At 58.1% G+C, this 14,202-nt stretch overlaps 1 protein-coding gene across 1 annotated transcript; it reads right to left on the bottom strand.

Annotated features, from left to right (window-relative positions):
* Positions 1 to 3,978: 3,978 nt before the first annotated feature.
* Positions 3,979 to 13,029, bottom strand: FBXO41 (F-box protein 41). The gene is made up of 12 exons (XM_052649500.1): positions 12,170 to 13,029; positions 10,547 to 10,772; positions 9,991 to 10,064; positions 9,374 to 9,732; positions 8,434 to 8,675; positions 8,082 to 8,197; positions 7,807 to 7,959; positions 7,534 to 7,629; positions 5,869 to 5,987; positions 5,555 to 5,713; positions 4,163 to 4,278; positions 3,979 to 4,038 (listed from the first exon to the last, which is right to left on the bottom strand). The coding sequence occupies exons 1-12, from the start codon at positions 13,027 to 13,029 to the stop codon at positions 3,979 to 3,981; spliced, it is 2,580 nt and encodes an 859-aa protein (XP_052505460.1).
* Between the last annotated feature and the right edge of the window lie 1,173 nt (positions 13,030 to 14,202).

The raw sequence follows: 14,202 nt of genomic DNA, 5'->3' as shown, positions 1-14,202 counted from the left end.
CGCTCGGGTACATTCAGCAAAGGGCATCTATGGGCGATGTGGAGCAAAGTGCTGGGATGGTGGTGCCTGGGTGGGGCAGAAAAGTGGGGCCAGGGGAGGCCCCCTGGGGGCTGGAGGTACAGGCACCACTTCAGAAACAAAACCAAAACTTGCTGTCCACCCCTCTGCCTCATGTGTTTAGGGTGAGGAAAGCTCCCCTCTCAGCTCAGGCCCACTGCACCTGGCTGTTCAGGGAAGGCATGGCGTGGGGGCCAGCTGTGGAGGTCCCCGCCAGCAGGGTTACGCGAGCCAGGCCTACTGGCACCAGCCACAAGGCAAGCCTGACCCTGAGCGCTAGGCCCTTGCCAGGGCAGAGCTGAGGCCTGGGCCCCTGCCAGCAGTGGCAGGCGAGGGTTGGACTTGCAGCGGGGAAGCCTGCCTGATTGTCAGGGCAGTCTTGGGACTGGCCAGGGTCCCAAGGGGTTGGGGTCAGACTAGGAGCTGGTTGCCTTAGTTGGCCCTGGTATTCTGATCTTCATCCAATCCTAACTAAACCTTATCCTCAGGCAAGGCTGCAGATGAACACGCTTGTCCAGGAATAAATATATACACACACACACGTTACACAGCAGTATATACAGAAACGGGACCTGGGAAAAGGCTGGGTGAGAGAGCACAGCCACCAGTAGGGAGAAGTGCCAGGCCCCTGGGGAAGGGAAGTTCCATCCTCAGGGACTGATGGGTTGGGACAGATCCTAAAGCGTGAGTTAACTCCTCCAGGTGCTGGGCCCTGTACCCAGTCCCCAGCTTGTTTTCACCCCAAGCCCACCAGGAATTGGGTCTTTGGCACCAGTAGTCACTCTGGAAAGATCTTCGGCTTAGCACCCAAGAGGGACCAGGCGTGGGCGGCTCCCCACCCACAGCCCAGAGGACCAGAGCCCAGGGCAGGGGCCATGCAGAACCCAGAGACAAAGCATGGAGTCAAGCCTTGCAGCAGCAGGACTTGGGAAGGAGGCTGCCTTCCCTCCCCCATCCCCACCCCAGCAATTCTTGAAGGACTGGCTCAGACTCCACTCTGCCCTGTTCCCGAGGTGGTCTCCTGGCCTGTAAAAGCCATGGCTCTGGGCGGCCCACTTTGTCTCCCTCAGGGACCCAGATACATCATCTCCTTTGTTCTCCGCCAGTGCTGTGGGGAGGCAGCCTGAATAAAGCACGATGTCCTCCGAACAAACACCCAAGTCTCCCAGGCGCTGGGCTGGCAGGAGGTGGTAAGGACACCAAGTGGCCATCACCCAAGGGGCCTCCACACCGGCTGGGTCCCCAGGAGCAGGGCCTGCCTCGGTTTGCTCGCCCAGATAGCCCTCTGTTGTGCATCTCATCAGATGTGAGATATGTAAGATGCTCCGTGTTGGGTGAGTGAGAGATGAGGTGCCCCCACTCAGGGCTCACCCCTCTGAGGAGGGGCACAACTACCATCAAGCTGGTAAGGACCTGTGGAAGCCTGCACACCCAGCAGTTCTCTGGGCAGACACCCAGGCTGGGGCACACAAGCCTGTCAGTCCCAGGTGTGCAGTGGGACACGCTGTGACCCACCTAGGCAGGGGCTTGGACCCATGCACTATGCATCCCCCACGCTCAGCTGGAAAACAAAGGATGGGGGACTTGGTGGGTTTCTGGAAACAGCCCAACTCACGGAGAGGAAAACCCCACCAACAGGTGAGGGGCGTCCTGTTCACCCGGCTGCCCCCTGTGCTGGTGATACTCAGCGCTGCTGGTCAGAAGGGACTTCACCACCACCAGGCCTTTCAGCACCACCTTTCTCTCACTCGAGCTTGCTGCCCGTGCACCCTCACCTTTCCCAGAACTGATGGCAGGCATTCCACCGGGCATCTTCCCAAGGAGATTGCCCAAAGCCTTGTATTCAGGGATGGAGGCTTCCTGGGACAGAAAAAGCCCCTCAGTAGGACAGGCTCCGGCCAAGCAAGGCATCCCTTTGTGCTTTGTCCAGGAGACACAGGGAGGGCAACACCTCCGGTCCTAGGGTCGCAGGGAGCAGGGGCTGTGGTGGGTGCAGCTGGTAAAGCAGAACAGACACACCCAGGGCAGCCAGGCCAAGTGGACCTCCAGCTCCCTTCCGGTCCCAGAACAGAGGAAAGTTGTGCTTCTCCTTCATGACTCCTGGGGACAGAACTGGGAGGTCAGAGCCAACAGAACCAGTTGCTCTGGGGTGGGGATGCCACACAGCCAAGGCTTCGTGCAGAACTAGATGGAGATACCGACATGCCACCCTTGGTATTTGGAGTCTTCAAAGGGTAGGGCCAGAACAAGTCACAGGAAGAAAACAACAAAAAGAGCAAGACACAGCTGTGTGGGGAGCCAGGAGAGCTGGATACACTTCTGAGCCTGTGAGGGTCCCAGCTCTGGAGGCCTTTTGCAGGGAAACCCAGGGTGGGTCTTGATGTCCTGATGCCAGGTTGCGGCAGAAAAGTTGGATTCCCGGAAAGGACTGGGAAACTAGAGGAGCCTGGCCCCAGCCAGAACCTAATGTTTAGGGCTGAGAGCCCATCTTATAGCAAGAGAGAAGGAAACCCTAAGATGGATCCAGACTGTTTGAAAGAACTTTCCAAACGGAGGTTGGCAGGACCCACGGCCTTTGTGCCACTGTGGGAGGGCTAAGAGGAGGAACTTGGAGACCTGAGTCTTTACAGCCATAGTGCCAGGACCTGACCCTTTGGGAACCATGCAAGGGTCAGTGAGAGCCTCCATTTGTACTCTAAGCCAGTGATCCTGGTTCAGGCCCCAGCACTGCCCCAGGCAGAACACCCCCCAACATAGTCCCCAGCCCATGGACCAGTGGAGACTGAAGCGGGGGGACAAGTCTGATGTTGGGGCTCCTTCTGGGCTTCAAAGGTGTGGCTCCCCACCAAGGCCACATCTTCCAGCAAGGTAGCCGGACAAGGAAGCAAACTAAACCACCCCGCTTCCGGCCTCCTCCAGGCCCCAGCAGAGGGCAGCCAAGTGATTCCCTCTCACATGACCTTGGGGACCCAAAGGCCATCAGATTCCTGTCCAAGCACCCAGATTAGAAGTATACTCCTTGAGGACAGGAACCGCTTCTCACTGCTGACAGCATTTCCCAGAGCTATGACCCGGCCCCTCCAGAAGCTCGGGATTGGTGAAAGTATAGAAACATGCGCCTCATAGCTCTTGAATTTAGTTCTGGTGTGTCATGGGATATGTGGTGGCTGGGAGGAGTCTTGTCTTTTCTACAGCAGTAAAAACTCGAAGTTTTCTCACCCTAGCAATATCCACCCTTGGGAGGCGTGGCCTGGATGTCTCGGGGAGAAGTTCTGAATAGATGTCTTGCCCTTCCAAGCCGACCCCACTACCTCACTGAACCCCCTACTTCCCACTTTCAGCTGACCACATCCCCAAGACCGCTAGGGTTATCCCTGGAGAATATGGACCCAGAGCCCTGGCAGGCTGCCTGAAGGGGATGCCCCGCAGAAGGCTGGGACTGAGCAGGGGGAAGAGAAGAGCCTCTGGGCCAAGTCTGAGCTGTCTGTTGGAGCAACCCCTCTGGTCTGGGGCCTGACAGAGGCTCCCGACCAGGAGGCTGGGCCTCACAAAGGGGAGGCCGGCCCCAACAGCCTGAGCAGCCAAGGAGCCACCGGTGGTTACTGCAGATCCTCAGAGCGATGACACCAAGTGCTGGTGGAGACTCAGCTCTTCGCTGGCTGTGCCTAGAGGGCTGCTCCGGATGGGGTGGGGTGGAGGTGGGGGACAGCTGTCCAAGCCCCTGCCCTGGAGAGGCAGTGCTTAGGGTCAGGCCTGCGTCCCACTGTCCCAGCAGGAGGACAGGAGACTGACAACCCCTCTCCCAGAAACCAGGGATAACACCAAGCCTCCAAAAGTCTAGTCCAGATCAGGATCCCTCTGGAGGTCCAAAGAGCGCGGCTGGCGTGGGGCTGGCAGGGGCCCTGCCGCCCCCAACCCGGGTTAGCAGCCTTCCACCTTAATGTGCAGGATCTTAGAGAAGCCGGGCCTCCGCCGTAGGGCCTGTGGACCAAACCTGAGTTAGTTCCCCTTGGGGCAGACAGGCGGAGCCCTCCCTTCAAACACCCAGGTCACCAGTCCCAGCCGCGGGGTGCCCTGGGGGTCTTGATCAGAGCCAGCTGCTCACCTGGAGCTTTGTTATCATGTCCTCAAACAGCTTCTGGGCCTCAGGACTGCTAGGCTCTTTGAAATAATCGGCAATCCCAATCTGAACCACAATGGACTTGAGGTTCCGGCAGATGCCTAGGAAAAGGTAAGTGAGGTGGGGCCCATGCCTGACCTGGGCAAGAGACCTGTCTTCTCTCCTCTTATCAATTAATGAAATCAGAACATGCTGAGAGGCAGCTGTGTGCTAGGCACTGGGAGCAGACCCATGCTGCCCCCGGCTCCCCTGGGCAAGGAGAGAAGAGCGTGAGGTCCTAGAGCACAGGCTGTGGTGGACTTTGGGAGGACGAGTGGATGATAGCCAGCTGTGCAGGGGTTCCAGCAACTTCACTGGCAGAGGGGACCGTTGTGCTATGGTCTGGGTATGTGGAGATGAATTACAGGAACAGAGAAGCTGAGGTGCAGCTGCTGAGTCTTGGCCAGCCAGAGCACTGGAGGAGTGGAGGCAGGGGGCAGATTAGCTGGGAGCAGAGGGCTTAAGGGACTGGATGTTGCCATGAAGTCAGGGCAGGAGAAGCAAGAAGGTCAGGAGGCTGAGAGGATCTAGAAGTTAAGATTTTAGAGGCCAAGCAGTTAGTTCTGATGGTCAGCCCAGGGCAGGGCCATGAGATTGAAGGGGAGGGAAGAAGAAGATCCTGGCAATGATAAGAAAGTCAAGGAACCTGCAGTGCTCAGGATATGGGGTCCTGCCAGGGGCCAAATGGTCCCCGATGAGGGACTCACTTGGGTGTGTGCAGCTCAAGCTGGGCACCTGCATCCTTAATGAAGGTGGAGGAATCACAGGGAGGGAATGGGGGCTGGAGGGAGGTAGGGGCCAGCAGAGGCGTGCTGAAGGCTTCACCCTGAGAATTGTCCTGGGGGGCTAACACACATTATCTCATTAACCTTCCTGCCCATTCAGCTTAGAATTCCACTTAAAAGATGGGGATACAGACTCAAGAGAAGTACAGTGACCTGCCCAAAGTCACATAGCTAATAAGCAGTAAAGACAGAATGGACACATAGGTCAGTAAGCTCCAGAACCCATGTGTTCAGCCCTTGCCCTTGGCTGGAGGTTCACGTGGGGGTAGATGGTAGATGATACTGAACAGCCCATGTCTCCAGCATGGAAAGAGCACAAGGCAACACATGTCCATTTGGCTGAACTAAACCATTCGGGTCAGATGCTGGCAGGCCTTCAATGCCACCCTGGCCTCAGAAGGCACTGGTGGCAAAGCCAGGGCTAGAACCCTGGTCAGCTTTACCCGTGTTGGCGTTTGCTGACCAGGAGCAAGAGGGAGTTGGCTACGCTACCTGCTGACAAGACGTGGTAAGAGTTGACAGTGGCACCCCACCCCCGTTCCCCATCACTCACTATTGAAATGCAGCAGGGCCTTGGGGGTTACGGGGGTGGCTGTGAGCACCAGCATCTCCAGGCCCTTCAGGCCTTCCCGGCAGACCTCAGCCGCCACCTCCTGGGTGATCTCCGACACATGGTCCAACTCCAGCACCTGCAGCCGCATGCAGTTTCTCGCTAGGAAGAAGGAAGGAGAGGGGAGGGCCTGCTGACAAACACCCAGGTTACTTCCTGCCGCCACCCACGCCATTGCCCGAGCCCCGCTAGGATTTCAGTGATGCACCCACGCCTGCTTCCCATCACCCCCATGCCAGTCCCACGGAGAGACTCACCGAGTGATGCCAGGCCCTGCACCCCACAGCCGGCACCCCCGACCCCCAGAGCCCGGAGGTGGGGCCAACAGCGACCGATCATCTGTAGGCAGCGGTTACTGAAACGCATGGGCTGCTGGCTGGAGAATGGGGTGGAGGGAGGGTTGTCAGGGAGCCCCTGGCTGCATGCTATCCTAAGCCCGCTCCTCGGTCAGGACCCGCCCCACAAGGCGAGGGCCACACCAACCACCCAACTGTTCAAGTCAGAAACCTGGGATCTTCCCTGACTCCTCCTCCTTCACTTCCTGCCAAGACCTGCAGATTCCGATTCCTCAACAACTCTTCAATCCACAGCTCAGACCACAATCAACATTCAACAGATTATGCAACTAGTCTCCCTGCCAGTTCATCCAGTGGCTGCTGAGAGCCACTCACTCCCACATTTTCTCAGTCATTCAACAAAATGCTTCTCAAGTCCTGCCATGACTAAGAACAACAGAGCTGGGCCAGAATTCACCTGCAGTATGGGAGACCTGGGTTCGATCTGTGGGTTGGGAAGACCCCCTGGAGAAGGGAACGGCTACCCACTGCAGTATTCTGGCCTGGAGAATTCCATGGACTGTATAGTCAGTCCATGGGGTCGCAAAGAGTCGGACATGACTGAGCGACTTTCACTCGCTCACTAGGGATATAGTGGTGACATATAGACATGGACCCTGCCTCCAAGAGGCACGCAGTGTAGGGGAAGACAGAGAACATTACCGGTCTGATGTAATCCCATTTGTTAAGATCTATAGTCCCCCAGTGGCTTCCCAGTGCTTTCCTGATAAAATGCAAAAACCTGAATCTCTTAGGCAAGACCTGACCTTGGCCCAGCCTTCCTTTCCACACTTACTGCTCGTTGGGCCCTGCCCACCACTCACAGCAAACCTGCTACTTCCCTGAACACTTCATCACTTAACAACCCCCAGCTGCTGCCACGCACTCAGTACCAGGGGCACAGAAATGGACATTCACAGCCTCTGCCCCAAGAAACATGAGTCTGGTGTAAACTGAAACATTGAGAAATTATTGTAAAATTGACTAGATAGGGGCTAGGACCAGGCGCAAGAGGAATGGAGACAGGGGATCATTGACAAATCCTGAGTGTTAGTGATGGGATACTGGGGACCCATGAAGTGGTGTCATGAAGACAGAGTCTTGCAGGGCACGAGCAGGGAGTGAAAAAGCCTGGTAGTTTGAGAATTCCAAGTAGAGCAATGAATGATCTCATACTCTGGATTCTCTGAAAACCAGCTCTTTTGTGTATTATACACTGACCTCCCTAACTGCCTTTCACGTGTCAAACAAAGCTGGCTATCTCAGGCCAGCGTTTCTGAACACTCTGTGGGCTCTGCAGCCTTTAGGCACACATCTCAGCTGAGCCAGCTACAGGCTTAATAAGATCCACAGATCCTTGATACCACTTTTACTCTGCAGTTGAGAAACTAAGGCATGACCGGGTAGCCCAAAGTTACACTGCCCGCAAGCCAGGCCATGATCCCGCGTCTGATTCTGAAGCTTAAAGACAGATTGATGAATGTGAATCTCTCACCCCAAACAGCACATGGAAGGGGCCCACATCTGCTGGGTCCTCACCCCCACTCCGGGCCCAGCCCTGCCCATCCCCACCGCGGCCTCGCTCACCAGGGGTGAAGTGGCGCCACCTGGAGGGAGACGATCTCTCTGCAGCCTGCGCCCAGGGCCCAGATGACCTCATGGCCCACTGGGTCTGTGGCGCTTCTGTTGAAAAGACAAAAGCTGGGGCCACCCACTCTGGAGGCCTCTGCTCCTTTCCTTTGGGTCACAGAGCTCTTGGGTCCTTCTGCCCCAGAGCCCTGGGGGGAGGGGGAAGGTATGCGTATGCAGAGCTCAGGGATCCCTCTGGCCAATCCCTCGCCTCCAGCAATGGAGACCCACCTGTAGGTGACGGCCTGCAGGGCGCGGCAGTAGCAGCTAGCCAGCCACAGCGAACGGTCAGTGAGGATGTTGGGGCAGTGGGAGATGCGCAGGATCAACAGGTTTCCCCCCGCTGCCTTCAGCAGAGACTCCAGGCCTGCCTCCAAGCAGCCCCTGGGGACAGCCAAGAAGTCAGGGCACTGTCTGCAGCCAGATCCTCCTCTGGGAAGCACCCTGACATCACTCTGGGTCCGCAGCCCAGGAGCGGTCCCCCCACCCCCACCGCATGGCCTCACCGGGTACTCCGGGCATACTCCTCTTTGCTCTCCTTCTTGCCCCGCTGCCGAGGCTTCAGGTTCTGCAGTGTCAGCGAATGGGCCTGGGTGCACCACTGAGCCAGCATTGCCAGGAACTGCAGGGAGAGAGGAGTTATCTGGGCATAATGGGATGTGAGTCTGGTTGGCAGGACGTGGACCAGCCCCAGGATGGGAGGCCTCAGGAGAACATGTCGGGGAGCCAGGTTAAAGCTGGGGTGTGGTAAGGGTTACAAGGACCAGCCAGACCTTGCAGGGCTAGACTCTGCCAGGGAAAAGATAGGGCCACAGCAAGGGTGACTGGGAGAGCAGGACGGCAGAGAGGGACAGGCACCTTGGAACAGACGCGGGCGTTCTCAAGCAGCACCCGGGTCCAGACGGCAGGGTGGCGGGCCACGAAGCGCCAGTCCCGGCAGACCTCGGCGGCATGTAGCAGAGTGCGCGTGTCCAGGTAGGTGAAGATGCAGAACAGGGCAGCTCGCATCTTGAGGATCTCTGGGCTGATGACCTCATTTGAGCGGGAGGGGCTTCCCCTCTCAGCTCGCCGACCCCGCCCACTGCCTCCCTCCGGGCGGGCTGCACAATACCACAGGGTCAGAGGTCAGTGGGGGGGCATATAGGTGGGGAGCTGGGGTAGGGCAGGAACTGCAGGAGGAATGGGCATGACAGAACCATGCTGGGGGACCAGAAACTGGGGAGGAGGGACAAGGGGCCTCTGCTTCCCCCTCTTTTGCATTATCCCCCTCCCTAATTTTGCAAATTAGAAAAAGGTGGCCCTTCCTCAAGTGAACTTTCTTTTTAAGGTCTTATATCATGACACGGTCCAAAGTCATCCCCTAGAGGAGGCAACTGAGTCAAGATTGGAGGAGGGAAAGGGTTTGGATAGAAGCAGTGCATCTGTGAACAGAAGGCAGGTGAGGTTGCCCAGAGCAGTCACCAGGCACAGCCGTGCACCCTGACCTGAGCTTTCTGCCCCCGGACCCAACCACAGACGCATGTGGCCTTGTATGGATATGGGAGAGGGCTTGCCCCACTGGCCCCCGGCTTCACTTTGAACTCCCAACTCCTCTCCTATGAATGTCACGTGAATGGATCCCCGTGTCCCAGCAGCTCCTGCCCTAAGCCTGCAGGGCCCTGTACATGTGGGAAGTCTGGGGCAAGGGGAGAGGCAGTGCAGGAGCCCAGGAGATTTACTGCCTCAGCCTTGTGTCCCCTGAGAGCGGTCAGCACCACGGAAAACCCGGTCTCTCAGTACCCACCCCCTCAGGACTCACCAGAGAGCCGGCAGCTGCTCACCGGCCCAGCCATAGCAGGCCCAGGGCGGGGGACATCCAAGGGGCCCTCAGCCTCTGACTCGGTGGTTCTGGAGCCCACGTCGGAGACGTCACCTTCCTCCCCTTCCGTGCTGTGTCGACGGGGTCTGCGCTGCCAGTTCTGGATGGCCTGGCGCCGCAGTCCAGAGCTGCGAGGGGGCTGGCCCCGCTCCGAGCCGCCGTTGGCAGCCTGGACCCGCGTGCCTAAGCCCCCGGGGCCGCTGTCCTCGGGGGCCCCCTCTTCTGGCCGGGGCAGCTCCAGACTGTCACTGTCATAACAACCTGAGCTCTGAGATGCAGCTGGGATGCGACTGGAGGCCCTGGGGTGGGGGGTGGACCAGACGGTGAGGAGCAAGGGGTCCTAGGCCTGCCCAAACTCTCCATACCACCTACCACTGGCCAAGGGCAATCCACCCACCCTACTGTCCAAGAGTCCTCTCTGAGTGTGGAAAGGCAGACAGAGGTGACCCAAGGAGGATGGGGGAGGAGGAGAAGCCAAGCCCCAGAAGGGCCAGCAGAGCAGTGGATCTTTCTAGGGGAGAGTGGGCTGTGCGGGACGGGCCAGGCCCATGGCTTACCCTGTGCTGGGAGAGGAGCCATGCCGGGACACTGCATACGTGCTAGGCATGGCTGGGCCCGCGTGGTGTTCTCGCTGTGGGCCCCCAGAGAGGGAAGGAAAGGCAGGAGGCAGAGGGGGCCAGAGGATGAGAAGGAGTGGGAGAAACAGGGTACAAGATGGAGATAAGAGATGGGGGAGAAGAGAGAGAAAAACATAAACAGTTGGGAGAGATGGACAAGTAGACAGACAGACAGCCCAGAGAAGCAGGCTCACCAGCCCCCTCCCTGTACCCACCACACACCCCAGACCCCGGCTTGTGGCTCCTGGGCTCTCATTTGCAGAGATGGGCAGAGGGGAGCCCCTGCCTGAGGCCTGGGGCTGCTGGATGGTATCTCACTACAGCCTCAGGGAGGGGCTCCCCTATTCCTGGACCCCTGCTTCAGGACTGCAGCCTGCTCATGGGGAAGAGCCAAAGAAGGAAGCACAGAGTATCAGAGGGAGATTCAGGCATGTGTGAGGCGAGGTGGTAGGGGTCAGCTGGGCAGGCAAAGGAGGGAAGGCAGGTGGGCACTCACCGTCCTGCCTGGGGCCCGGGTACTGGGCCCAGCACCAGCTCCCCCACCTCCGCGGCCCAGGCTGGCACTGGGCGTGCTGCCACAGCTGCTGCTGATGACCTGCAGCTGCCGCTCGGCCCGGTCGGCCCGCTCGAGGAGCTCCTCGATGAACTGCTGCAGCCTCAGCTTGGCGCTGGCCTCCCGCGCCGCCGTCTCCTTCAGGAACTGGTCGATCTGCACCACCTCCCTGGGCCCAGAGCAGTCTCTTACCCGAGTGCCCTGGCCTGGCTGCCCACCCACCTGCTGGAGGAAACCCTGAGCAGTAGGGAAAGACAAGGGCACAGCTGGCCACAGTGTCTGCTCTTGGTCACATGGGTACACGCAGAGCACACCCAGGAACACTGCCCACACAACAGCGCATACAGAAATGCAAGCATACACCCCTAGTCATACGTTCACACCCCACCAACCCAGACCCAAGCACACAAGCAGACACCCCTGCTCCCCACAGAAGTACTCACAGGCATGTTCAGTCACACACAGCCACCTCCTCCCTCCAGAAGCCCACACATAGCCCAGTAGCCAGCTCCACACACTCATGTACACATATTCATATAACGTTCATCCACAGGCACGCACAGGCTGAGGCACAGTCCTACCAACACATTCAAACACACACACACACACATTTTCAGAAACGCTCTCAGATGCAGAAAAGCACACTTATGGTTGCACCAACCTCCAGGAGTTGCACACACAGCATACTTAAGAGAGTCATGTGAGTATTTACTCTCACATGCATTCATAGTCATTCATGCATCCATTCAACATGTATGGGCACCTTCTAGGTGCCAGGCACCGTTCTAGGTGTTGGGGCTACAGCAGTGAACAAAGCAGAAAAAAAATCCCTGCCCCCATGGGGCTTATCACGATAGGGACAAATAACATCTACGTTTGAAGACCAGAGGAATGAGGAGAAGCCCAGCAAAGGCTGAGAGGAAGCCAATAGAGAGAGATGGAAATTCCAGGAGCGTATCTTTAGAAGCCAAGTTAAAAGATTTGTTTCAAGGATCAGCTGTGTCAAATGGCTGCCAAGGGGCCAAATAAGAGGATGAGTTGGCCTTCGTAACATGAAGGTCACTGATGACATGGAGGATAAAGATGTTGGTGGATGCCTGATCAGAGTGGGTTCAAGAGAGAAAGTGGGGAAAGAAATCGAAGACAAGTAGAAACAATAATTTCAAGTTTTTCTCTGAGGAGGAGAGAAAAGAATGACACAATAGATAGGAAAAAACCTGAGAAGGGAAAGGAGAGAATTGAGCCTTGTCTTTGGTTGGCAGAAGAGAAGAGTCTGATGTCACAATCAGGAAACAGCCTTGTCAAGGAGCAAAGAGATGGCCGAGAAAGACATTCACACACATGAACGCGGTCACAACTGTCATGGTCTCAGAGTCCTAAACGCACACCTTCATGCCACTCATGGCCCCACGCGCACCACCATTACATGCCAGTGGCCACAGTGCCCGCGTAATTCGGCCGCACACACAGCCACACTCACGATGGTGGCGGGAACACAGTGATGCCATCACCGACTCTGGCACGTTCGCGGACACACCCACCCACGGGGCCCCGTGGGCCACTCACTGCTGCTTGCGGCTCAGCTCCTGTTCTTTGTGCACCAGGTCCTGCTTGAGCGAGGCCAGCAGCTCCACACTCACGTCCACCTGGCGCGAGAGCTCGGAGGCGCGCTCCTCCAGCTCCTCCTTCTCACGGCCCAGCCGCGCGCTCTCCTGCCGCGCAGTCTCCAGCTCCGCCGCCTTTCGCTCCAGCTCGGCCTGCAGCCGGCCCACCTGGCCTGCGATCTTCTGCTCCACCTCCTCGCTCAGCCGCTCCAGCCGTCGGTCCACCTCCAGCTTCTCCAGCGCCCGGATCTTGAGGCGGGCCAGGCCCTCTTCGTAAGCCACGTCGGCGGGCGAGGGAGACGCGGGCGAGGCGGACGCGGGCCCGGGGCCGGGCCCGGGCGGCGGCGTCGAGCACGCCGAGGAGGCCACGGACTTGCGGGCGAACAGCTCCCCCAGCGGGATCTCGATCTCGCGGAGCGCGTAGCGCGCGGCGGGCACGAGGCCCGGCTCCGCCAGCTCCTCGCAAGGCAGGCCGGCCGGCACCAGGTCGCCGGGAAAGTGGGCGAGGGGCGCGTGGTGGTGGTGGTGGTGCAGCAGGTGTGGCGCGGCGGACGACTGCCCGACTGCCTGCTCCTTGCCCTGAAAGGACGTGCTCTCGAAGACCTCGCGCCGGGCGCCCGGCACGGCCAGCAGGGCGGCGGGCTCGGGCGCCAGCGGGAAGGCCGCCGCGGCGCCGTCGCAGATGCTGTTGGTCTTGGAGAGAATGTAGAGCGTCTCGTACGTGTGGCTGTACTCCAGGTGCGCGCGCAGCGACGACAGGCTCCGGAAGCGCTTGTGCTCCCCGCAGCGCGGGCAGCGGTAGGGCAGGTCCAGCGAGGCCATGGCCCCGCTGCCCCCGTGGCGCCCGGGCTCCACCGCGGCCGCCCTGGAGGTCAGCCGGGCGCGCTCATGGGGGGACGCGGGCGAGCCCCCCTGAGGGGTCAGGCAGGCTCAGGGCGCTGGCAGCCAGGGGCAAGGAGGCTAGAAGAGAGGGGAGCAAGCCTTAGGAGGGTGGTATCCCTCCCCATCTCCAACCTGTATCCGCCACCCTTGACGAAACTGACTTCCCCAGAAAACACGTGCTCACAAGAGAGGGGCAAGGAGACCAATGGCCAGACCTCCCAGAGGAGACTGGCCTGCTCCAGTACCTGCGTGAGGGCTGTGCATGTATGAGAGTGAGAAAGAATGAGAATTCTCTAAGGGGGAGGGGGGAAGGCATTAGTTTTATTTATAATAGTAACAACCTGGACATAACCGAAGTGCCCATCACTAGTAGAATGGATAAATCGTGTTATATTCATAATGGGATGTTACCCAGCAATAAGAAGGAACGGTTGGTACATGGAACATGGATGAAGCCATTTAATATCATGCTGCATGACAGAAGCCAGACTAGAGTGCATACTGTTGGATTCCATACACATGGAGAACAGACTAAACTGATGAGGACAGAAGTCAGAACAGAGGTTACCTCTGGGACTCATATGGACTAGAAAGGGGCAGGAGGTAACTTTATGTGATGCTGAAAATGTTCTTTATCTTGATATGAGTGGTGGCTATACAGGTATAAAGTTATACAGTGTATGCACACGTACATTTAAGGTTAGTGTACTGTATGTACCAGCTGTATGTATATCTCAAAAAAAAAATGCTTATTTCCATGTCTTGCAACCACACTCATCAAACCAGCGGGACTACTGGTACCATGCTGCAGTGACCAAGATGCCACCTCGCTTAATGATACTGATGTGTACATGTCACTCTTTCTGTGCCTGCTTCTGTCCCACTGTCTCTCATCCCTGCTCTGCCCTTTGCTCCAAGGGCCATGATATTTGTCTTCTCCAGGTTCCTTCTGGCACAAGTCACCGCCCTTCCTGGCACCCCACTCCTGGCCACCCTCAGCTCCTGCTGTCCGTCCTGCCTCGTCTCTCGCTTCTGGTCACCCTTCCCCTTCCTCGTGGGCTTTCTACCCTGTAACTGGCCTTCAATCTCCTCGGCTGTCACTGTGCCCTTCCA

Source organism: Budorcas taxicolor, chromosome 11, assembly GCF_023091745.1.
Source record: "Budorcas taxicolor isolate Tak-1 chromosome 11, Takin1.1, whole genome shotgun sequence".
Lineage (NCBI taxonomy): Eukaryota > Metazoa > Chordata > Mammalia > Artiodactyla > Bovidae > Budorcas > Budorcas taxicolor.
The sequence above is the reverse complement of the archived record's forward strand: the minus strand, read 5'-3'. Positions and strand labels throughout refer to the sequence as shown.

Excerpts from the sequence above, each read along its gene's own strand:
- FBXO41 (XM_052649500.1), bottom strand. The coding sequence starts at position 13,029 with ATGGCCTCGCTGGACCTGCCCTACCGCTGCCCGCGCTGCGGGGAGCAC. Across the intron at positions 10,773-12,169 it reads GAGCTGAGCCGCAAGCAGCA|GGAGGTGGTGCAGATCGACC; the intron begins GTGAGTGGCCCA and ends CTCTGGGCCCAG. Across the intron at positions 4,039-4,162 it reads ACATGATAACAAAGCTCCAG|GCCCTACGGCGGAGGCCCGG; the intron begins GTGAGCAGCTGG and ends TTTGGTCCACAG.